Genomic DNA, 26189 nt, shown 5'->3' on the forward strand with positions numbered 1-26189 from the left:
CATCTACAGTCGATGACTGAAAATGGAAGAAAACTTCCAGACTTACCACCATACATACCCATGTCCCAGGATTTTGCACCCACATATTTCTACCTTCCCTTAGCTCAACTCTCCATGTTACCATGTAAGGCCAGTCCACCTACTTGTGCACCAGAGCCCATTCCTCCTTGCCTTCTCAAAGACAGTATTACAGCAGTTCTCCCATCTGTCACCTGTTATCATCAGTTTCGTTCAGCAAATGTGCTGTTTCTTAACCCGACTTCTCCACCAGCTAGCTGCTACCCCATTTCCTTGCTTCTGTTTGTAGTTAAATTTCTTGAAAAAATTGTCTGTAGTTACTGTCTCTGATCCTTTTCCTTCCATTCTCTCCTAAACCCATCACAAACGGTTTTTTGGCCTGTCAAAACTGCTCACCAAAGATAATAATTTCTAAAGGTCAGGGGCACCTGGGTGGCTCAGTCGGTTAAGCGTCCGACTTCGGCTCAGGTCATGATCTCGCCGTCCGTGAGTTCGAGCCCCGCGTCGGGCTCTGTGCTGACAGCTCAGAGCCTGGAGCCTGTTTCGGATTCTGTGTCTCCCTCTCTCTCAGACCCTCCCCCATTCATGCTCTGTCTCTCTCTGTCTCAAAAATAAATAAACGTTAAAAAAAAAATTTTTTAATAAAAAAAATAATAATAATAATTTCTAAAGGTCAGCTGTCGGCTCTCATCTTACCTATCAGGAGTATTTGACACAGGTTATCACTCCTTGCTCTTTGATAGACTTCATCTATTCATCTTCAACATGTATTCATCAGATGTATTCATCAGAAACATCTCTTCAGTTTCCAGTAAACCACTCTCTTCTGATGTCCCCCTGACATAACTGTTCACTCCTGTTCTGTCTCTACTGCCTATTCCTCTTCTTTCTTACTTAATGTTGGAATGCCCTAGTATGTCTTTGGTATTCTTCTGTCCACCTATACTTATTCTCTTAGTACTGTCACCCAGACTCATGATTTAAATACATCTTTATACAATACTTACAGTTCAGATCCCTCTCAAACTCCAGACTCATTTATAACATCTACTAGACATCCGAAATCCCAAATATCCAAAACGAATTTCCTCAATTTTCACTCAGAACTTGCTCCACCATTCATTAACCATCCTTATTTCTGTTTAAGGCAATGCCATTCTTCCTGTTGCTGACACCAAAAATCTGGCATCATCCATGGTTTTTCTCCCCACATCTAGTCTACTAATAAATCCACTGTATTCCATCTTCCAGGTATATCCAGAATTTAAGATTTCTTCACCTCTTCCACTGCTACCACTTAATCCAACCCACATTCATATCTCACTTGGATTACTGTAATGGCCTTTTATCTGGTCTCTCTGCATATAACCCTTATCCCTCTATACCCTGTTCTTAACATAGCAGCAGAAAGACCCTTTTAATATTTAACTGACATATTACCTTTCCTCTGCTTAAAATCCTATACTCCTCTTATTCTGATGAAAAACAAACTATGCATGCCCAGGACAGTATCAACTTTTTAAACTTTTTTTCTGGGTTTAGGAAACACACGAATAAGCACAAAATGGACCTTAAAAAAAGTGATCCCCAAAGCCAGTCCTCAAACTACTTCTGGCCTATGAATAACTTCTACTTTAATCCACACTGAATGATGACAGTGCAGTACATTTTTATAAATGTCTCTATTTATTCCTCTTAACATGTGGTTTTTCCTTTTTTAATTAAATTTTATATTTTTCATAAAATAATGGTTATTATAAACGGAAGGTTTTAAAAACACTTTATTACTTGGAAAATAAAATTTTGGCAGAACTAAATTTTAATGCCTTCACCGTTTCTCCTCTCTATGCATTTTGTCTGCTGAATTAAAAAACAGAACACTTTTACTGGTATATAGAATTGAAGAGTCTGGGGACTACTAGCCAAAAGGATTTAACAAGCATGTACCTGCACTAAAAGCTCACTAAAGCATAAGCAGTAGAAATTACATTGGCTAGATTATTAGACACACACCCCTCCCCAGCTCTGTCAGTACTCGTTGTGTGGCATTAAAGTTTTTTGCCTCTCTGACCCTCTGTTTCCTCAACCATAATGCCCATTAAAGTACCCAGTTCACAGGAATATGAAAATCAAATCAAACAATATATTTAAAATACATTGCATATAATAGCTACATGTGTGTTTAGTTAATGCAAATGTGTTTAGTTAATGCAATGTTAATACAGTGGGTGGTATATGGTAGGAGAGAGAGTGGACCCAGTGTCAAGGAGAGTAGACCATCCTAATGCACAGAAGTATTTTATCCACTTAGGTTCAGAACTGCCGGCACACGATGACAAGAAGAAGCATTCTGGTCAAGTTTCACTACTGTTTATAAATTCTCTGCAGACCGTTTGCCCCCGTCTTGCCTTCACCAGAGTACCCCACAGCAAAAGACCACCTCCCACATCCGCTCACTGTTAACGGAGTATTAGGCACAGGGTATGGCAAAGACACAGAAGGTAGTTCTAGAGTAAGGTCAGAATGTATTCTTAAATAACTAACGGTGATTATTTAGAAAATAAAAATATCCACTTACCTTTCTTGAATTTATGCACGGGGAGTTTCTTAAGTTGATCTTTACGAAGTCTGTTTCTTCTAGCTCTATGTCTATCCTGGACAAATTTTGTGATCTAAAAATAAAAGAAAAAAAAAGAAATCAGATATTAAACATGTAAATAGAAAATGGCTATTAAAATAATAGACATGTTTTAAGTGTCTGGATAGCTCCTGCAAATCAAATTCAGTTTACTTACACCCTAATCGTATTATTATTAATTGAAGCACTAATTAAAGCACTAATTACACAGGTGATTAGTTACCCCAAAAATTATGCTTTGAATTTTTATTCATTGACCCAAATTATCTTTACTTACTTTAACAGAAACATTATAAATAACATAAAACTAGTTTTGTTTTGTTTTGTTTTGCAAATAGAAATGGTAGACCATAGGTTACAAAGATTCCACTGGACCAAGAAGAAGGCAGAGTTGAAATTCCTGTTAATTATAAACTAATAAAATTTTCAAACATACATTTATTAGTCACCACACTCTCAGTTGTAGCCGCAAACTGAATAGAAGTACTACATAACACCTGTAGTCTGAATATTCAGAAGTATTCAGATAAAATCTATAAGACACTTCAACTGTAAGTTACTACGCTTGCAAAAATGAAAAGTAGTCCACAGGGGCAGAGCCAAATGCCAAAATTACATCCATGAAAAGAAAATTTTGACCAATTTGGCTATATCAATGTGAAGGACTTCTGTCCTCGGAAGACACTATTAAAAAATAAAAGACAAGACACAGACTGAGAGAAAATAGTTGCAAATTGCATATCTGATAAGGAATTGTATCCAGAATTTATAAAGAACTCAAAACACAATAACAACAAAAAAAATAAGCAACCCAATAGACAAAATAAAGGGCAAGATATTTGAATAAACACTTCACCACAGAAGATACAACCATGGTAAATAAGCACTGGAAGAGATACTCAATTCAACATAATTAGTTCAAATCACAAATACCACTATATAGAATAGAATGGCTAAAATTAACAAGACTGACTCTATCGAGTGTTGGCAAGGAGGTGGAGTTACTGGCACTGTGATACACTACTGGTACAACCACTCTGGATGCTGATGATTTCTTATAAATTTAAACACACAATTACCCTATACTCAATCACCCCACTCATACTTACAGAAATAAAAGTACACGTCTGTATAACAACTTGTACACAAATGTCCATGTCAGCTTTATTTGTAATATCCAAAACCCAGAAATGACCCAAATGCCTATCGATGGGTAAATGGATTAAAAAAACAAAAACAAAACCTGTGATATATTCATATACAACTGGGTAAAAAATAAATAAATAAATAAATAAATAAACTCAAAAACTATATAAACCTCAAAATAATTGTTCTGAGAGAAAGAAGGCAGACACAAAAGAGGACATAATATACAATTCCATGTGTAGAAAACTGAAGAAAATACAAACTAATCTATAGTGACCAAAAGCAGACCTGTAGTTGTCTAGGGATCGGGCGAGGAGGGGGAGGGGGGGAGGATGAGGACATGACCGGTGAGAGGCAGGGATTATCAAGGAGCATGAGGAAGTTTTTTGAGCTGACTGATATTTCAACATCTTGATTGTGGTAGTGGTTTTTCAGGTGTGTGTGTGTGTGTGTGAAAACTTACCAAACTGTACAATTTAAATATGTGCAGTTTGTCATGTGTTAATTATACCTCAATAAATGCTTTTTAAAAATTGAATAGTAACCACTAGAAGAACACTATAATCTAAGCTTTTAATCCAGTAGGAGAAAGTGGAGTCACCCAAATCTTCAAAGAAGAAGAAAAAAACTAAAAGTAAACAATAAAAATTATTCCAAATGTATGTGTAATTGCAAAAATGTAAGTGGATTAAATTCACCAGGTTTTTTTTTTTTCTGAAGAGTGTATCATATTGGATAAGGAAAAAATTCCAACTATATGCTATTTACAAGACACAAGATTAAAATTAATGACACATTAATAAAAATATAAAGGTAAAAAATAAAGGAATAAAGATATGCCATGAAAATATTAAGCAAAAGAAAAGCTGATGTATCAAGTAAAATTGAATTTAAGACAAAAATCATTAGAAGGTAACATGACAATAAAAAAAAAAAAACAACACTTCATCTAAAAAGGACAAAATTATAGGAAAAATACCCAAATTCCAAGTTCAGTAATTTATAGCTAAAGCAGAGAAAAAATTTAAAGACTACAGACCTATGCTGCCAGATACAGTAGCCACTAGGTACATGTAGCTACTGAACACTCAATATATGGCTAGTCTCATTTGAGATTTGCTGTAAAATTATAAAATATTCACCAGATTGTAAATACTTAGAACAAAAAGAATGTAAAATATATTTCATAATTACTTATATTAATTGAATACTGAAATACATTTTAGATTTAGTATTTAATCTCACCTTTTTCTTTTTATCTTTTTTTTTTCTCTAAGTTTACTGATTTATTTTGAGAGAGAGAAAGTACACGAGTGGGTGAGGGGCAGAGAGAGAGAAAGGGGGAGAAAGAATCCCAGGCAGGCTCCCCACTCAGCACAGAACCCGCCCACAGGGGGCTTTATCTCATGACTATGAGATCATGACCTGAGTAGATATCGAGAGTTGGACCCTCAGTCGACTGAGCAACCCACGTGCCCCTCTTTTTATCTTTTCATTTGACTACCAGAAAATTTTAAATTACAATAAATTTGGCTTCACAGTATTGTTCTATTGCTTAGCACTGTTTTAGAAAACAGAAAAGTACCAAACAAACATAGAGAATTGTGATGACTGCACAAATTCTATGAATATACTAAAAACCACTGAATTAGACACTTTAGGTGGGTCAATTTTATGTTATGTGAATTCTATGTCAAAATAGTTTTTAAAATAAATAACTACACAAAACAAATGCGAAAACTCAAACTAATGTACATATATAGAACTTTGAGCTCCACAATTCTTTTCACATACATGGGGAGTGTTCACAAAATATGGCCACAAAGCAGGTCTTTGGAAATAACCAAAGAATCTATAACATACAATGTCTTCTGACCACAATAAAATTGAATTAGAAATCAATAGAAAAAAAAAAGATACTGAAAAATATATATGCTCTTTGGAAATTTAAAACTTTATTAAAATAGTTTATAAGTCTCAGAAGAAATCATAATGGACATTTGAGTTTCTGAGGGGGCCTTAAAATTAGCATGCCTCTTTGCCACCTGGATTCTAAAGAACTTGAGAAATAAGATCATGAACTGGCAAATAGATGCAGGTGGAATACCTAATGCAGTGGAGAAAGAATTAGAACTTTTTACTGAACCACAGAATGAGACTGCCTTACCCAGCCAGGTACAGACAAAACTCCTTTGGAATGGAACAGGCCTTCCCTTCACTCACCCCCAGAATTGCAGAACTAGTCCTGGAGAAGCTGGAAATAGGTTAATCCCAAGAGAAAGGTGGAGCTGAGCGACACATGCGCTAGGTTTATTCTTCCCAAATACACCACACACATAAGATACTTCATCTCCCCTAAGACCAAATGAGTGAGAGGGTAAGGAAGGGCTAGGAGTTAGAGTAACTTGAGTTCTCCCTTCACATGAATGGAAATATCAAGAGTGCTAAAGAAATATTCTATATAACAACAAAAAATATTTTTAAATGTAAGCCAAATTAAAATAATAATATTCCTTATCAAATGCTAGGAATTGAAGCTAACATCATTGTTAAACAGCAATTTATAATCTAAATGCATTTAAATCTAAATCTGGAAAGAAAAAAATTAATAAGCATTCAGCTGAACAAGCTAGAAAAAGGAAAGCAATATATCCAAACAAAACAGAAGAAAAATGATGCCAAGAGCAGAAATTCATGAGAGACATAAAAAAGTGAAGACTTTAGAATATAATTTGCAGTGGAATCGAAGCTGCTTTACATCAGAGATTTTTACCAATTTTAAGTACAGTGATGGATCTTCAGATCATAGAGCAGTGCCTAATTCATCTTAGATGTGAAATGAATATTTGTTTAGTGACAGGAAAAAGAAAATTCTCAAGGTCTACTTCTTTGAAAGACAAAACAGATAAATTAATAACACTGTGAAAAGGCATGGGCAGATATGAATAAAGAGAACTCATTTCAGGGCGCCTGGGTGGCTCAGTCGGTTGAGCGGCCGACTTCGGCTCAGGTCATGATCTCACGGTCCGTAAGTTCAAGCCCCGCGTCAGGCTCTGTGCTGACAGCTCAGAGCCTGGAGCCTGTTTCAGATTCTGTGTCTCCCTCTCTCTGACCCTCCCCCGTTCATGCTCTGTCTCTCTCTGTCTCAAAAATAAATAAACGTTAAAAAAATTAAAAAAAAAAAAAAAAAGAGAACTCATTTCACATACAGTAGAAATTCTTTAAAAAGAAAGAAAGAAAGAAAAGAAAGAAAGAAAGAGAAAGAAATGCTCTTTAAATTGTTATGTGAAGGGTGTCTGAGTGGCTCAGTCAGCTAAGCGTCTGACTTCAGCTCAGGTCATGATCTCATGGTTCGAGCCCCACATTGGGCTCTGCACTGTCAGTGCTTGGGATTCTCTCTCTCCCTCTTTCTCTCTGCCCATCCCCTCACTTGCTCTCTCTCTCTCTCTCTCTCTCTCTCTCTCAAAATAAATAAACTTAAAATATAGTTATGTGAATATATAAATATTAATCACCTGATCCCACTATACTTGAAAACAGATAAAATAGACAATTTCTTAGAAATATAATTTCAGGGGCGCCTGGGTGGCGCAGTCGGTTAAGCGTCCGACTTCAGCCAGGTCACGATCTCGCGGTCCGTGAGTTCGAGCCCCGCGTCAGGCTCTGGGCTGATGGCTCAGAGCCTGGAGCCTGTTTCCGATTCTGTGTCTCCCTCTCTCTCTGCCCCTCCCCCGTTCATGCTCTGTCTCTCTCTGTCCCAAAAATAAATAAAAAACGTTGAAAAAAAAAAATTAAAAAAAAAAAAAAAAAGAAATATAATTTCATATGAAAAAGTAGACAACCATCTGAATGTCCAGGTAACTATGAACACAGTCAGCAGGTCTAGATGATTTTGTAAACAACCTTCACCAAAAAGTAATACATAACCCCAACTTTATCAAAAACTATTTTAGAAAACAGAAAATAAGGGTAATTAGTTTTATGGGGCTAGTTTGATCTAGTCTAGTTATTTATTTGTAACTGATTAGTGGACCCATGCAGTTCAAACCCATGTTACTCAAGGGTCAACTATATGGTAAAATACACGGAATGCTAAATTTACTCTCTGAACCATTTTTAAGTGTGTAGCTGGGTGGCACTAGCTACATTCACATTACTGTGCTACCATCACCACCATCCATCCATAAAACTCTTTTCACCTTGCAAAACTGAAACTCTGTGCCCATTAAACAATAATTCCCCACCTTCCCCCTCTCCACAGGTCCTGGCAACTACCATTCTACTTTGTGTCTCTGAATCTGACTACTCTAGGTATCATATATAAATAGAATCATACACTATTTGTACTTTTGTAACTGTTTCATTTAGCAAGTCTTATTTCATTTAGCATGTCTTTATTTCATTTAGCTTATTTCATTTCATTTATTTCATTTAGCATGTCTTTTTTCAATTTTTTTTTTAATGTTTATTTTTGAGAGAGAGAGAGAGAGAGAGAGACAGAGAGTGAGCAGGCGGAGGGGCAGAGAGAGAGGGAGACACAGAATCTGAAGCAGGCTTGAGACTCCGAGCTATCAGCACAGAGCCCAACGCAGGGCTCGAACTCACGGAGCGTGAGATCATGACCTGAGCCAAAGTGGGACGCTTAACTGACTGAGACACCCAGGTGCCCCTCATTTAGCATGTCTTTAAGGTTCACCCATACTGTACCTGTGCCAGAACTGCCTTCCTTTCTAAGGCTAACATTCCATTGTATGTCTACACCACATTTTGTTCCTCTATTCATCCATCGATGGACAATTTGGTTGCTTCCACCTTTCAGTATTGCAAATAATGCAGCTATGAACCTAAGTGCACAAATATCTGTACAACTGTTTTCAGTTCTTTTGGGTATATACCCAAAGTGGAATTGCTGGATATGATAACTCATTGTTTAATTTTTTGAGGAACTGCCATACTGTTTTCTATAGTGGCTGTTCCATGTGCTTATGGGATTGTCTGGTTTTGATGTTAACATTATTCTAGCTCCATAATTCCAAAGCTTTCCCTTACCTGGACATTCAGAATGCTAATATTTTATTTAGGATTTTTTTGCATCTATGTACAAATGTAGAGCTGATCCATATTAGAAATCTGAATAATCCAACATGAAAGACAAAACTTACACATCACAATCAAATAAAGTGTATTCGAAATACAAGATTTTTATAATGTACAAAATAAATTAATGTAATCCACCATAAAAACAGACTAAAAGAGAAAAAAACCCAACGATCATTACAACAGATAAAAGACATAATTCTGTGCCCATTCATCATTAAATAAGGAAAAAGAAAAGTTTGATTTCTTTATTTCTAAGCCTTATATGGCTTTTTTCAAAGCTTGATTTATCAGAAAATTCAGCATAATGTTAAATAAGAGGTGCAACAACAGGCATCCTTTTTTGTCGTTTCTGACTTTCAAGGGATGTCTTTTTTTTAACATTTATTTTTGAGAGAGAAAGAGAGAGACAGAGCACAAGAAGGGAGAGACACCCTTTGAGAGAGAGAGAGGGAGACACAGAATCCAAAGCAGGCTCCAGGCTCCGACACGTCAGCACAGAGCCCGACAGAGGGCTCGAACCCACGAACTGTGAGATCATGACCTGAGCCGAAGTTGGATGCCCATAAACCCCTCAAGGGAAATCTTCTAATAAATTAACCATTTAATGATGTTCATTTTTCAATTTTTAGTTAATAATCTTTATCAGCTTAAGAGTATTTACATCTACTGCTACTCTGCCTACATTTTTTGTATGTTGTTCTTTCTATTATTCCTTGCTCTATACTGAAAGCCCAAGAGAAAGAACAAATTCAAATTACCGTAGAATTCAGCACGTTTGTAGATACAAGATTGATATATAAAAACAATGTCCAGTGTCCAACTTTCGGTTTCTAAATACAACTCTTCAATAAAAGAAACCAGGGCTCCTTGGAGAAACATCTAATTCTAGGGCCGGGGCAAAAAAAATGTAAGAAGAGCCTGAAGCTTCTTATAGTACCAGATACAAAAGAAGTGCTTAGAAAAACAAAAAGATGGATCAAATCAAAGGGACACATGACCTAGTCTGACAGAGCTCCTCATGGCCAAAGCTCAAAATTTAAACAACATAAATAATGTGGTATTGGATTCTAACCCAAAGAATAAAATAAATATATAGGAGTATGTAACCAATATAAATAAATGATTGAATAAATAAATAAATGCCAAGAAGAGACAAATCTTTCTTACAAAAGAATTCCAAGAAATATACGTGGCAGATACTCTCTCCCACTCCTCACTTCAGATCTTAATGCCTGCCCCTCCCCACCTATAGGATGGGTTATACTCAGTGCCTCACTTCCAAAGTAAGAACAGAATAGAAGAAGAGAAAAATATTAACTGTGCAGTGGAGAAATCTGGCTTAATCAAGGGATGAATGTTAATACCATTAGTTATGTTATGCAGATATCATGTACCCCCTGGCAGTTCACCTCTGTTTTTAAAAACCTACTCCCCACTCCTCAAAAAACCCATAACCCAGTCTAATCATAAGAAAAACTGCTATCAGATGAGGGACATTCTACAGGATACCTGGCCAACACTCCCCAAGACTTATTAGAAACACGGAGAGACTAACTGAGAGACTGTCACAGAACAGAGGAGGCTGGGAAGACATGCTAACTGTGTGGTGCCCTGTTTTGGATCCTGGAACAGAAAGTGAGCATTAGCGGAAAAAACAGTGAAATCTATACAAAGTCTAGAGTTTAGTTACTAGTAAGGTACCAACGTCACTTTCTTAGTGACAAATGGACCACAGTAACGTAAAATGTTAACAATGGGAGAAACTAGAAGAGGAATGTACAAGAATATTCTTCTTTGTGATTTTTGTGTAAATCTTAACATTCCAAAATTAAAAGTTTATTTAAAAAAATCAATAATATTCTTATATCCTAATAATAATGATTTAGAAAATGCAATTTCAAAAGTCAAACAAAAGACATGCAAAATGTTTACAGAAAAAAATGATTAAACTGATGGATATAAAAGTTCTAAACAAATGAGAAATACCACAGCATCACAGAAAGACTGAACATTTCAAAGATGGCATTTAATCTCTAAGTTAAACTATAATGTCCATATAAATAATAAACTCATTGGACATTAATATAAATATTATTTATAAAAAAATTAAAAAGTGAGTATACTGGGGTTATTTTATGTCATTGCAATTCTCTTTAGTATCTATCTTAATACAGTGGTTTTATCTGCTTCTGCCTTCAATTTGTTTTGATACCACAAACCACATAGTTTCTAGAAACTTCTACCTTAAACCGTGAAGGAATGAGAGTGACAAAGGCAAATAATATCTTAATATTATCATGAAAATAATTTTGACCTCACAGACTCATTAAGAGTCCTGGGAGCATACTTTGGTAACCACTGTTTTGGAGAAGTAATGTGTCATTGCCCTTACCCTCAAGCCCTCATACCATTCTTTATTTACATTTTAATAGGAAAAATTTCAAAAATGGAGAAGAGTTGAAAGAATTTTATAATACCCATATATCCATTACCTAGATTCTATAACTAACTTTGAACTGCACTTTTTATCACCTATCTATCCAACCATCTATGTACCCATCAATACACCTCTTTTTCTAGTTTTTTTTTACAGTGTACTTCAAAGTAAGTTGCAGACAATCAGTATATGTCCCCCAAAATACTTTAGCATATAAATCATTACTCAGAGTTTAGTATTTTTTTCCCCTTAGGTAAAATTTATATACAATGAAATGCACAAAATTTAAGTGATATGTATGCAACCTAAACCTCTCTCAAGATACAGAACGTGACTTACCCTGAAAAGTTCCCTCATACCCTTGTCAGTAAATCCCTCACCCTTCTCTAGCCCCCCAGAAGCAATCACTGCTCTGATTTTCCCTGCCCCCAGATTATCTTCACCTTTTCCAGACCCAATCATATAAATGGATTCATACAATAGGTACTCGTTTATGGAAGGCTCCTCTCACTCAATACAATGTTTTTAGAATCATCCCTACTATGTTTAAAAATATATTTAACATTGATTTACCTACCATGAAAATGACGATCAAGATGAGACAGATCCCCACTATGATAAGGAAGGGGATTAGATAGTATTCCAGAGGAAGACTAAATTCTGGAACTAAGACAATGTGGCCCCTACAAGAAAACGAAAAGTAATAATTGAGAAATATTAAGGAGTGCCAAGTTATAATGTTCATTAAAAACAAAGAAAAACATTTTAAAAGGCAATGAGACATTACGATTCAGTCCACTAGACACATTTTCTAAAATATGATTTCTAATAATTTAAGAGATACTTTCTCCATCTTTCAGTTTATTTTCATATTTGCCAAAATAACTTGCCTGTATAATTAAAGAAGCTTTTAGACTGGGTAGAGGAAATCAGCCAATCAATACTTACTGTGTTCATCCCGGAAACATGTTATTTACTGAATTTAGTAACCTGGACAAAATTCTGCATGTTTTACATGCAACATCAGATTAAAGCAATGGTAGTACCTTGGGTGGTATGTCAACAAAAACCTCCACCCCAACCAAATTACTACTCAGCAGTCCCTCCTATGGTAAAACCCTGAAGCCACTATTAATAAAAATATACTCCCTCTTCCCTCATATATGCTTTCCACGAACTTCTTATACCAGGTACAATGGACACAGCCCCTGTACTCTATGTTCCTCTATGGGATGTGGTATAAAACACTGGCAAAGGAATTTACAGGAGCTGTACCTTCCTCTCTATTCTCCACCTTCTCCATTGCTTGACTGGAAAAAGCTACAAAAATACGTATGTTGTGGGTGGAGGGATGGAGAATGCTACATGCCTTACTCCCTTTTGTCATTAACCATGTTACTACTTTCTGTGGTATTACTATTCCAAAAGTTGACAGGGACTCATAGAATGAAACTATGATCAGAATAGGAATAGTATTTTTGTTGTGTGAGCAAATCTGACACGGCTGCAAAATTCTGCGCTGTAAAATACCTTCAGTCTAGGGAAGGGCCTATATAACGGTCAGTAATAGGACTGACTTCCCCGTTTTATTCCTGTGCTGCCAGTATGGTGCCAGTTAACACTACATGGTAATCCGCTGCTGGATGATGTTTTAGGCAGTGAAGCCTGGCACTTCATAACACAAGGGTCCAATGCCACACAAAAAATCTCAATAAAAGGGAAATAAAACCAGGCCAAGTCCTCCCTTCACAGATGTTTAGGACACCATGGCACTTAAGAAAAAAAACCAAAAACATGAAATCAAATTATGTCTATCCCCAAGCAATTTTTAAGTTTTAAGGCTATTGTTATATTCAAGCTTCACCAAATACAAAAACAAAAATGGTAACACAAGAAATTTGCCCCCAATAATTGAAATATCTTCTGAAAATATTTACAGATTGCTAAGAATACTAGAATAAAAATAGCTTTTTATTTCAACTACTTTCCAGCAGAATCGGGGATGACAAAAGATTCACGTGCATTTTTGTAGCTTTACATAAAATACTAAAATGATCTATCAGTATAAAAAGAGCAAAGCAGCAGACCTGGGCCGCTATATTTGGTACCATCTCTTCCAGCATGGAGCCAGCTCTGCAAATAACGTCTCTATGCTCCCACAAACCTTCTGAAACTGTGTGAGCTAAGGCTGAGATGCAGTAACAGGGGTGCCATAAGATGTTGATCTGCAATCTCCCTACCCTGCCCCTACCAACTTGCTATAAATTAACACTGTTAGGGATTAGAAGCCATACCTAAATTCATACCCATTCATGCTGCATACCTAAATTCAACCCATTATAGCATCTAAATATCTCAGCAATAGCAAACTTTACATCTTGTACATTGTTTTTTCTTCTTCTCCTGTTACGTTAACAACTTCTTATCTCATAGACTTTATTGAAAACTTCCTATATATGTGTAACCATACAAATGGAATCAATCCCAGAATTTTCTAGTAAGCACCATGTTAGGATTCACAGACCTGGGTTCTAAATCCAGTGTTCTTCTATATGCCCTATTAATGCTTGCCTGCTATACCTCGAACCATTTTAGTTTACTGTCAAGATGTATTAGAATTTTTAAAGGGTCTACAAATGATGGAAGGTTTTAAGCATCTTAAAGCAAGATGCTAAATGAATGTTCAAGATGCTGCTTTTTCTTTTTTTTTTTTTTTTAATTTTTTAAATGTTTTATTTATTTTTGAGAAAGAGACAGAGTGCAAGCAAGGGAAGGGCGGAGAGAGGGGTAGACACAGAATCTGAAGCAGGCTCCAGGCTCTGAGCTGTCAGCACAGGGCCCGATGCAGGGCTTGAACCCACGAAAAGTGAGATCACGACCTGAGCTGAAGTTGGATGCTTAACTGACTGAGCCATCCAGGTGCCCCAAGACACTGCTTTTTCTTAACCAAATTGCTGATGGTGGAGGGTGGTAACAGTGATGGTACAGGGCAGGGAACTACAACAATCAGTCCTCTAGCTCTATTTCTATTTCTTCTGTCTAGGCTCTCACAGCTGAGTCTGCAGACTCATCCCTCACGTTCTAATCCCAGATGAATTTGTATTTGAAGGAGATACTTAAACAGCGTTAATAAGTATTTTTACGCTGCCTCTACATCCACCCCTAAATATAGTACACTCTATGAGCTCTGCAGCTAAGATTTAATCATCAAAGCAGAGTCCTAAGCAACCCAGGAAATCATGTCTTATTCTCTTTTGCATGAATTCCCAGGCTAATTTCAAACCAGGTGTCTAGGCCTAAACTTTGTAACAATAATACTGTAACTTCCCAATCCCTCTGGGAAATTAAAATGTGATGATGGCTGCACAAGTGTAATATACTAAAATCACTGAATTGTATACTTTAAAATTGGCGAATTTTATAGTGTATAAAATATGACTCAGTAAAGCCATACGGATTTTTGTCTGAAAGAACAAATAAGCAAGAATTGCTATAAAAAACGTGAAAGAGGGGGGTGGGAGTGGGGAAAGGCTAGCCTTTCAGATACCAATTATTATAAACCCTATAACAAAAAACAGAGTGGTACTGGTGGGCCAAAGATAAAGAATAGAAAATTCAGTTATGTATGGAAATACAGCAACATTTCAAATGGGGTGAGGGGACACACATTTTCAGGAGTAGTGCTGGAGTAACTGGTTATTTGACAAAAGACATAATTGGTTCCATTCCTCAAGGTTTATATAGGATAAATTACAAATAAGCCAGAGATTTAATGTTAAAAGAGGAATCATAAAGTATAAATGTGGGTCAATTCTTCTATGACCCAGAAGCAGGGGACATTTTCCTAAGACCAGCAGCCCATTGGAAAAGATTAATATATCTGATTGCATTTAAAAAACAGCATCATAAATGAAATTAAAATTTCAAAGTATTAAAAAACACTTGTAATATATCACAAACAAATGGTTAACATACCTAATAAATAAAGAGCTTCTAAAAACAGAAAAGAAAATTGCCAGCAAGCTACTAGGAAAAATGAGCTAAACAGTTCATAGAAAATGACATGCCAACAGGCCTTATGCCTAAGAAAACATGCTCAGTTTGCTCATGGAAAGAAAATACATACTAAATCTACAACAGGAAACCATTTTTCACCTAACTAGTAAAAATGGAAAAATCTGACAACATTCTTTGTTGGTGAGGCTGTGGGGAAAGAGACATCATATATTGCTGGTACAACCTGGAGCGTGGAGCCTGCTTGGGATATTCATTCATTCCTTCATATTCTCTCTCTCTCTCTCTCTCTCTCTCTCTCTCTCTCTCTGCCCCTCCCATGCTCATATTCTCTCTCAAAATAAATAAATAACATTTTAAAAATAAATAAATAAAATTGTTACTTTCAAAGGTAAGGATGGGAACAAGACGGACAGGGTGGATGACACTTTAGAAGCTGACCTTCTCTGAATACACATTGTGTTTTGTTGATTTTGACTTTAAGTTTATACATAATTATAAAAATCACAATGGGAGTAAAAAGCAGTCCCTAAAATCTAAAAGCAACATGAATCAAATAGACCTGTGTTTCCAGTTGATATCATCAAGCACACAGAATTATTTCACAGATTTTAAAACATGGTAATTTGATTTTAGATCCTTATTATGATAGAACTTAAAGAACTTAAACAAAGGCGATAGTGTTGGTATTGTTCTGAGTCTGTGTGTGTGTATTGTGCAATTAAAAAAGAAAATAATTATTTGGTATCTCTGAGCACAGAAAAATAAAATATAGATGTAAGATCAGCAAAATACAGTAAAAACGTACGGTCCTGAACTTAAGTTGGAAACAACAATATGTGCTCATGATTTATTGTATCTTTAAAAACATATTATTCTACCTGAAAGCTGTACCCTGTAAAACAAAAGCCAAAGCCAAAAAATAAAAAGCAAAAAGCATATATATTTCTTAGCTGTGTCCACTAAAAAGCCCTAGAAATAATGACAAACCAAGGAGCAATGATCACCCCTCAGTCTCTAAATACCGTATTCAATTAAAAGGAACCAGAGCTTCTTGAAAAAATGACTGGTTCCAAGTCAGGGGGAGGAAAAGAACGAGATGGGCCTGGAACAATTGTTGTGCAGAAAACAGGAAGCAATCCAAAGCCCCAGATTTACATCCAAAGAAATTAGGATTAAACTTCAAGAAGTTTGAAATGGGAAAATGTGAATGAATGTCAATAAAGATCATAACTGCAATGCACTGAAGCATACTAAATGAGTTTTAACTCATGAGTTCATTATGATACTTTGAAGATATATATAAAATCATCTTTGGAAGATGATAGTGATCCAAATCATTTGAAAAATAGTAAATGAAGGGCAAGAACTGTTTATCCTAGATTTCTTTCTCTTTTAAAAAAAAAATATATTTTTAAATGTTTATTTATTTTGAGAGACAGAGAGAGCATGCATGTACGCAGGGGAGGGGCACAGAGAGAGGGAGAGAGAGAATCCCAAGCAGGCTCTGCACTGTCAGCGGGGCTGGATCCCACAAACTGTGAGATCACGACCTGAGCAAAAATCAAGAGTCAAGACGCTTAACCGAGTGAGCCAGCCAGACACCTTTATCCTATAGCTTTCTTAAACAGACTATGTATCAGGGTAATCAAATAATTGATAAGGTGCATGCTCTCTTCATACAAGTATTTTAGCCAATAAATTAAAAGAAAATTAAGACATAAGAGCCACTGCAATGTATGGACATTATTTGGATTCTGCCTCAAACAAATACTTTAAAAAAGAAGAAGAAGAAGAAGAAGAAGAAGAAGAAGAAGAAGAAGAAGAAGAAGAAAATCTGACAGTTGAGAAAATCTGAAGACTAAAATATGTGTTGATATTAATGTTTACCTTTTTTCAAAAAAACAATAGAATAATGATAATATATTTTTCTATTTTTCTTTCTTTCTTTCTTGAGAGGTGGGGGGACAGCATGTGAGTGGGGGAGAGGAACAGAAGGGGGGGAGAGGGGGAGAGAGAGAGAGAGAGAGAGAGAGAGAGAGAGAGAGAGGGAGAGGGAGAGGGAGAGAATGAGAATATCTTAATCAGGCTCTATGCCCAGCACAGAGCCAGATGCAGGGGCTCAATCCCACAACCCTGGGATCATGATCTGAGCTAAAATCAAGAGCTGAATGCTCAACTGAGTGAGCCACTCAGGTGCCCTGATATTTTTATATGTAAAAATATCTTCTAGTGATATATTCTGAGATGTTTACAGTTGAGATGACGAGATGTCTGGAACTTGCTTCAAAAGAATCATGGTGTGGGGAAGAAAGATTGAAGGTGTGGGGTTGGAGGGTGGATAGTCAAAAAAAATTGACCACAGGTTGACAACTTTGAAACTGAACAATCAGATTCATTATACTCATCTCTCCACTTTTAAATACTCTTGGAAGTTTTCATAATAAAAAACAGAATAAATAACAAGTGTTGGCAAGGATATGGAGAAAGGGGAACTCCCATGCACTGCTGGTGGGAATGTAAATTGGTACAATGACTGTGGAAAACAGTGTGGAGTTTCCTTGAGAAATTAAAACTAGAGGGATGCCTGGGTGGCTCAGTCAGTTAAGCATCCGACTTCAGCTCAGGTCATGATCTCGCAGTCAGTGAGTTCGGGTCCCGCATCAGGCTCTGTGCTGACAGCTCGGAACCTGGAGCCTGCTTCAGATTCTGTGTCTCCCTCTCTCTGCTCTTCCCCCACTCACGCTCTGTCTCTCTCTCTCAAAGATGAATTTATGTTAAAAAAAAAAAAAAATGAAAAACAGAAATGCCATATGATCCAGTGATCCACTACTGGATATTTACCCAAAGAAAACAAAAATACTAATTCAAAAAGAAACATGCACCCTATGCTTATTGCAGCATTATTTATAATCCCTAAGATATGGAAGCAGCCCAAGTGTCCATCAATAGGTGAATGGATAAAAAATATGTGGTATGTATGTGTGTATGTGTACATACACAGAAACACACAAACATACACACACACACAATGGAATGTTACTCAACTATTAAAAAAGAATAAAATCTTGCCATGTAACAACATGGATGGACCTACAGGGTATTATGCTAAGTGAAGTCAGACAAAGAAAGACAAATACCAAAATGTTTCACTTATATGTGGAATCTAAAAAGCAAAACAAGCAAAAACACAGATTCTTAAATACAGAAACGTGGTTGCCAGAGGGGAGGTACGGAGGGGGATGGGTGAAAGAGGCAAAGGGGATTAAGATGACAAACTCCTGGTTATAAAACAAGTCATAGAGATAAAAAAGTACAGCACAGGGAATATGGTCAATAATACTGTAAGAGCACTGGACAGTCACAAATGGGGACTACACTTATCGTGGTGAGCAGTGAGCAATGAACGGAATTATTGAATCACTATGTTGTACCCCTGAAACTATTATAACATTATGTATGTTACACAACATACAACAGTATGTCAACTATGCTTCAATAATAATTCTCTTAAAGTAGAATAAATTAATGGATGGGTGGGTAGGCAGGTAGGCGAGCAGGCAGACTGACAGGCCAGCTCACAGATGGATAAGGGAGATGTGTACGTACTTGTTTACAGTCCCTTCTGCACAATTCTGAAACCTAAAAAGTTTTAAAAAATCATGTTGCCTGGGGGTGTCTGAGTGGCCCAGTTAGTTAAGTGTCCAACTCTCTCTGCCCCTCCCTTGCTCATGTTCTTTCTCTCTCAAGATAAATAAATACTTAAAAAAAATCATGTTGGCAATTCATCTGACAGTCAACATGAGCTGATAAAATACTCATGCATTCATTGCAGATGTATGTATATAATTTGTTTGATTATGGGAGGCTGCCTCAAACTCTATTTGGAACGGTACTTAACTTCTAAAAATCCCCCACAAGACATCTGTCCCACAAGTTAAGTTAAGGGATTCTGTGGGCTTATGATACCATGGAAGGGTCTAAATATTATGTAAATAAAGCATGCTATAAAATACTATGTAGGGGCACCTGGGTGGCTCAGTCGGTTGAGTGTCTGACTTTAGCTCAGGTCATGATCTCACAGCTTGTGGGTTCGAGCCCCACGTCGGGCTCTGTGCTGACAGCTCGGAGCCTGGAGCCTGCTTCAGATTCTGTGCCTCCCTCTCACTCTGCCCCAACCCACTCGCATTCTGTCTCTGTCTCTCTCAAAAGAAAAAAAAAATTTTTTTTTTAAATTTAAAAAACAAAATACTATGTATTGTACATTCTATTTTATAAGCACATCATCATGTAACAATGTGAGTATTCAAATACGGGAAAAGTTTAACATTTTTTAAACAGTAGCTGCTGTTGTTAGAGAATAGCTTCATCGGGACTTTCATTTTGATGCTTTATATTTCTGAATTTTTCCATGCTTTACTAGCATGTATATATTACTTTTTAATTTAAAAAGTCATGATTTTATAATTAAAACTAAAAAAGACTTTATGGTACATATTAAAGTATACAGAATTTTTCTAAAAGAGGGAACAATATTGAGGTAAAAGTATTAGTTCTCCCCTCTACTAACTTAACAAACACAGCTGACAAAATAGCATCTTGCATAACTTTTTTTTAAAAGTTACTTATTTTGGGAGAGAGTGAGTGGGGGAAGGGCAAAGAGAAAGGGAGAAAGAGAGAATCCCAAATAGGCTCTGCACTGACAGTGCAGCACTTGACCTGCAGGACTTGAACTCACGAACCATGAGGTCATGACCTGAAACAAAGTCGGACGCTTGCCAGACCAAGCCATCCAGGCACGCCTTGTATAACTATTTTTAATACAACATCCAAAATTATGTTCCTGACCTTAAAATAGATGTTCTGAGACTGTAATATGTGAACAATATTTTAAATATCAAAACTGCATGGGGAAAATGCCAAAAACAGCAATAGAAAAACTTTCCCTCTTCTTTTTATGTATTTTCTAACTCAAATGTTGGTGGATTTTCCCACCTAAATAATCAGGATTGGATTTTATTTTGCCAGTTTTCTCTTTTGGAAAATGTAGAGAATAAGAGATAATAACAACCTCTAGAGGGTTGCTGTAAAGATTAAATGGATAACAAAGGTAAAAGTCTTGCTTTCATGAGTGCTGGCACTTGCCAAGTACTCAATAAACATTACTGCTTTTATTACTAATATTGTTATTATTGTTCTTCGTCAAGAGCCTGTTCCTGCCCATTGTATGTTCCACAGAAGCAGCTCTGAAGTGCTAACTGCAATGCTTTCTATATTAGATGAAATACCTGTGCCTTAGTTTCAAAAGGTTGTGTTACTGGGAATGCAAGCTGATGCAGCCACTCTAAGAAACAGTATGGAGGTTCCTCAAAAAATTAAAAATAGAACCACCCTACAACCCAGCAATTGCACTACTAGGCATTTATCCAAGGGATACAGGTGTGTGGTTTCGAAGGGACACGTGCACCCCAGTGTTTATACCAGCACTATCCACAATAGCCAAAGTATGGAAAGAGCCCAAATGTCCATCGACAGATGAATGGAGAAAGAAGATGTGGTATATATATATACATATATATACGTATATATATATATACACAAAGGAATATTTCTCAGCGATCAAAAAGAATGAAATCTTGCCATTTGCAATTACGTGGATGGAACTGGAGGGTATTATGCTAAGTGAAATTAGTCAGTCCGAGAAAGACAAAAATCATATGATTTCACTCATATGAGGACTTTAAGAGACAAAACAGATGAACATAAGGGAAGCAAAAGTAATATAAAAACAGAGAGGGGGACAAAACAGAAGAGACTCATAAATATGGAGAACAAGCTGAGGGTTACGGGAGGGGCTGTGGGAGGGGGGATGGGCTAAATGGGTAAGGGGCATTAAGGAATCTACTCCTGAAATCATTGTTGCACTGTATGCTAACTAATTTGGATGTAAATTAAAAAAAATAAAAAATTAAATTAAAAAAGAATTTGGGAAGGAAAAAAAAAAAGGTTGTGTTACCCTCATAATGTGATTTGTGGTAGAAATTCCATACAGAAGGTTTTATTCCAAATGAAACCTTTTAAACTTGAAAACAAACTTTATGCCTTTATAAAAACCAAGTCAATAACACACTGTTTTGGACTGTGTTTATAAAATAACAAATCTCTTTTTAATAAACTACAAATGTCTAATGATAAATATAAATCACATTGTTTCTAAATACCAATGGTTTGATTAAATGATAAGAGGGAAAGTTTTATCTTTTTAGCAACATGAGTACCTTAGGCTCTCTAGAGTGAGCAAATTTTCAATATATAATAATGCACAGAGAAATTATTATAATAAAGTCTTATAATCATTATGACTTAAGAGAGAACTTAATTTAGCACAATAGAGTTCATTTTAAAACACACCTTGGTTATAACTAACATAGTTCTACCCTAATATAAAGGAGAATTTTAAGCTACATGATTATTTTTCATATCCATTACTTACCCTTTTTCATATGTGAATTCATCTTTCAGGGAATTAGCTGATGACTCCCCAATAAAGACAGATGGAATGTCAATTTTCTTTAGCACATCAACTGTATAAAATAATAATAAAATTATTCTTAAAAGCCCATACTCAGTGTACAATCAACTTTACTTTCTTCATAATAGCAGCAAACATAACTGGAAACAACTACAATAAATTCAAATTGGTCGATATTCCTGATTGCAGATTTATACCATCATCAATCTCAGTGGTTGAGAAATACTATTACATTTGCAATAACAAAAGCTAACATTCTGCATACATACATTACCTACTACCTCAATAGTCCCATGAAGATTGGGATAATCATTGTTAATATTTCCTTTCAATTTATTCCTCTTTAGACACAATTAACTCTTACAAAAGGAAGAAAATATTTTAAGTTTTCTTTCCACAAATAATTCCTAAATGAAAAAGTAAAAAAGCTTTTTTTACATACCCATTCCCAGGAGAGGTATAGGCCAAAAAATGTAAGAAGAGACCACTTTACAAAAGTCTCAAAAATGACACCACACATCTATGACTTTCCAGAGTGAAGGGCTGACAGGAGTTGAGAAAGGGCATAAAATGGGAAAGCTGGGTAAATTTCTACTTCCTCCTAAGCCTGGAGTTCACTGGAAAGCTTTGTTTTGTTTGGTGTGTTAACAAACTGGACTCATACCTATATTGCAAAACCAAAATCAAATGCCAACGGAAGAGAAGTTTGAAAAATTACCCATTACTCAGGAAGATCCTCTTAAAGTTACAACAGAAAAAGCAGTCTTATTTTTAGCTGTGAGTTAATTTAACAAATCTGGCTTTAGAGAAAGTCCATTTGTTTCCATTACATTTTCACAATAACTTTGTTCTACATTTCCTTTAAAAAAACACACACACATTTGTTATTTATTTTAAAAAGGCGGGGGGGGGGGGGGGAGGACACCAGAAGAAAACCAAAACCAACTATAATCCTTCCCACCTAAAGACAAAGGTTCTATTTGAAGTGATAAAGTTCTATAAGTTTCAACAAGTACATTTTTCACTCCTAGATTATTGTTTTATGCAAATATAGTCATTCGCTCCACACATTCCCATTCTCTCTCTCTCTCTCTCTCTCTTTTTCACATACACATACCCATATAAGCCCCAGGAGGGTAGGAACCTAAATGGTTGATAAAGGAATATTTAATCACTATTTTTATATCAGTGGGATCAATAAAAATTTTATTTTTTTGTATCAATGGGATCATATAATAATGGAAAAAAGTATAAGCTTTTTTTCACTCAATGATACACCTCAGATATCCTGTCATGTCAATAATTATTAGAAGTGATATAACTTCTTTGAGTTATCATATCTAAAGAGATATAAAAAGTTCCTCCTTTTAGTCAGAAGAAGAGGGGAAATGTATGCAAATATGAATAGCCATCTTGGAGACTTTGCAACATTATTTATCTACAGAAAACAAAACCATAACATGTTCTAGTTCACAAAATACTTTTAAAAACACTAAATTTTAATTCTAATCCACAAAACAATCCTGAAGTATACATTGCAGATAGTATTATCATGGTATCATAGACAAATGATAATTTAAATGGCCAGCCCCAACCTCTCCAGATTCATATATCCAACTGCCTGTTCAATATCTCCACTTGATTAGCTAATAGGTGTTTCAAACAATGTTTCTCGAACAGAACTCTCAAAGTCTCTTTCCTTTCAATCAGCTCTACTCCTACCTAGTCCTTTTCATCTGGGTAAACAACATTTGGTATTCACCTAGTTTCTCAGGCTGAGCATCTTGGAATCATTCTTGACTCCTCCCTTTCCCTATTCCTTCTATCAAATCCTATCAACTTCAAAATATATCCATAATTCTATCACCTCTTATCAGTCACTTCTAATACTCCAGATCACCATCACCTCTGGCAACATTCTGACTGGTCTCTTCCTAGGCACTCCTGCCCACCTTTCACCTTCAATCTGTTCTCCAAAGAGATCCAAAGTGATCCTTTTAAAATAAAAGATCAGGGGCTGAATGGCTCAGTGTCCGGCTTAGGCTTACCTCATGATCTCAGGGCTGGTAGCTGGTGAGCCTGCATCAGGCTCTGTGCTGACAACTCAGTCTGGAGTCTGCTTCAGATTCTGTCTGTCTTTCTGTGCCCCTCCCCTGCTCACGCACTGTCTGTCTCTGTCTCTGTCTCTCTCCCCTGTCTCTCTCTCTCTAATACAAGTAAACACACACACACACACATAAATAATTTTTTAAATGCTTTATAAAGTAAAAGATCACTTCAAACCTCTGTTTAAAAGATACACAGAACAAATTCCGAAGTTCTATAAATACCCCCTCTCTAACCTCATCCTCTGCCATTCTCTCTGCCTTGTTCACTCTACTCCAGCCAAGGTGGCTTTCTGCCACATCTTGAAAACACCAAAGATGCTTTATCTTTAAGCTTTGCATTTTCTTGCTGTTCCCTTTCCTTGGAACACTACTCCAGAAATCTGCATGGCTCAGCCTCTCACTGTAGACCTAATGCAAATGTCAAAGCCTCATAAAAGCCTTGTCCGACCACCCTATCTAAAACGGCCACTCTCTAGTCCTTGCCGTGCTACATCCCTTCAGCCTGACAGGATTTTCTTTAAAGCACTTATCACTACTTGACATGCAGCATATCTCTTTGATTTTGTGTTCATTTCCTCTCTCCCACCCTAGAATGTAATAACAGCAGTAATGATAACGGCTGAATAACCACTAAAGGTTTATTATTTTGCTGCTATTATATAATTTATAATGAATATACAATAATATAATTATTAGGTAATAGCTAAGTAACCACTACATGATTGCTAAAAAGCAGGAGTCTTCTAGATGGTTTATACATCTGAATTCATTCAATCTTCAACAACAACCCAATGAGTGAAGTACTGTTATCATTCCCATTTTACAGATCAAAGAAGTGAGGGACAGAGATGTAAAGTAACATACGCAAGATTGCATAGCTAGAAGGTAGTCCAGCTGCAGTTCAAACCCTGGCAGGCAGTACCCAGAAGCCACACTGTTAAATGCTGCATTCTGCTACATCAATGAAAGATATGAGAGCAGAGCCTTAAACTGTATTATTCCCTGCTGTAGTCACAGTGCCTAAAACAATACCTGAGGAGTACACTGTCAAAAACTACTTGTTGAAGGAAGACAGCAAGGAAAAGAGGAGAAGAAACAAACTCGGACATATTGATAACTTGCCCTGGTAATATAATTAGGAATTTGCATAGCCAAGACTCAAACTTGAGGCTCTGCCTCCTAACCTAGGCTCTTGCAACTCTGCCATGGCATGGGTTTTCTCATATGCCTGCTTTTATTTATATGATCTTCACTACCTTGTCAGGTCAAATAAGAATTAAAATTATTCACACTTTTACAGAGGAAAGTAAAGGGTTTAAAAGGTTAAGGTAACTTTCCCAAAGGCACAGGCTAGTTCACATATCAACTAACCTAGAAGAATAAATCCCGCTTCTGTGATTGGGTGTTTTCCCCATCACATTCTGTCTCCTCTTAACAGTGACAAACGTATTGGCTCCACTGAGCGAACCCATCCTATGTTCTAGCTGAAATAAAAACAAATAATTTGTGTGAAATGTCTGTAGCAAGGGGCTTTTAAAACTTCCTTTTGTTTTTAGATACTGGAATGTCTGCTCTTAGGAGAACATGTGCAATATTCTTTGTGGCTACAGACTAAGCCTTTAAAAGGGGGGACAGATACATATCCTCTTTTTTTTTGGTAACATTTATTTATTTTTGAGAGACAGAGCACAAGTTGGGGAGGGGCAGAGAGAGAGAGGAAGACACGGAATCCGAAGCAGGCTCCAGGCTCTGAACTGTCAGTCAGCACAGAACCCAATGTGGGGCTCAAACCCATGAACCACAAGATCGTGACCTGAGCCCAAGCTGGATGCTTAACCAACTGAGCCACCCAGGCACCCTGATACATGTCCCTTTTAATGAAGCCATGCTTTCCTTTCCTCTACTAAGTAATAGCAAAGATGAAAGTGGTAAAGGTCTTTTTTACAACATTTGTTTTTGGATATATGAAATGTCCAAAACACACATTCCCAAGGATGGAGCAAAATAAATTCAAGCAATAAAGTCAAGAACCAAAATTCTGACCAATCTTTGATATATAATAGCTCAGGTGGAACATTTCCATGGCAACAGCAAGATTACTTGGTTATGTGCTACTTTTAACATTTAGCACATTTTTCCTTAGGAACTGGCATGATTACCACAAAAAAGTTTACGGTGGTACAAAGGGAAAAACAG

At 36.4% G+C, this 26189-nt stretch overlaps 1 protein-coding gene across 4 annotated transcripts in view; it reads right to left on the reverse strand.

Moving 5' to 3' along the window:
* RNF13 (ring finger protein 13) overlaps window positions 1–26189 on the reverse strand; it is a 156741-nt gene that overhangs the window by 38865 nt on the left and 91687 nt on the right. For all 4 annotated transcript variants that reach the window (XM_042955406.1, XM_042955404.1, XM_042955403.1 and 1 more), the window contains 3 exons: window positions 21847–21937; window positions 11917–12022; window positions 2597–2690 (listed from right to left, as the gene is read on the reverse strand). In XM_042955406.1, coding sequence (XP_042811340.1) covers window positions 2597–2690; window positions 11917–12022; window positions 21847–21937 — 291 coding nt within the window. The remainder of the gene's footprint in view (window positions 1–2596; window positions 2691–11916; window positions 12023–21846; window positions 21938–26189) is intronic.

This window comes from Panthera leo, chromosome C2, assembly GCF_018350215.1.
Source record: "Panthera leo isolate Ple1 chromosome C2, P.leo_Ple1_pat1.1, whole genome shotgun sequence".
NCBI lineage: Eukaryota > Metazoa > Chordata > Mammalia > Carnivora > Felidae > Panthera > Panthera leo.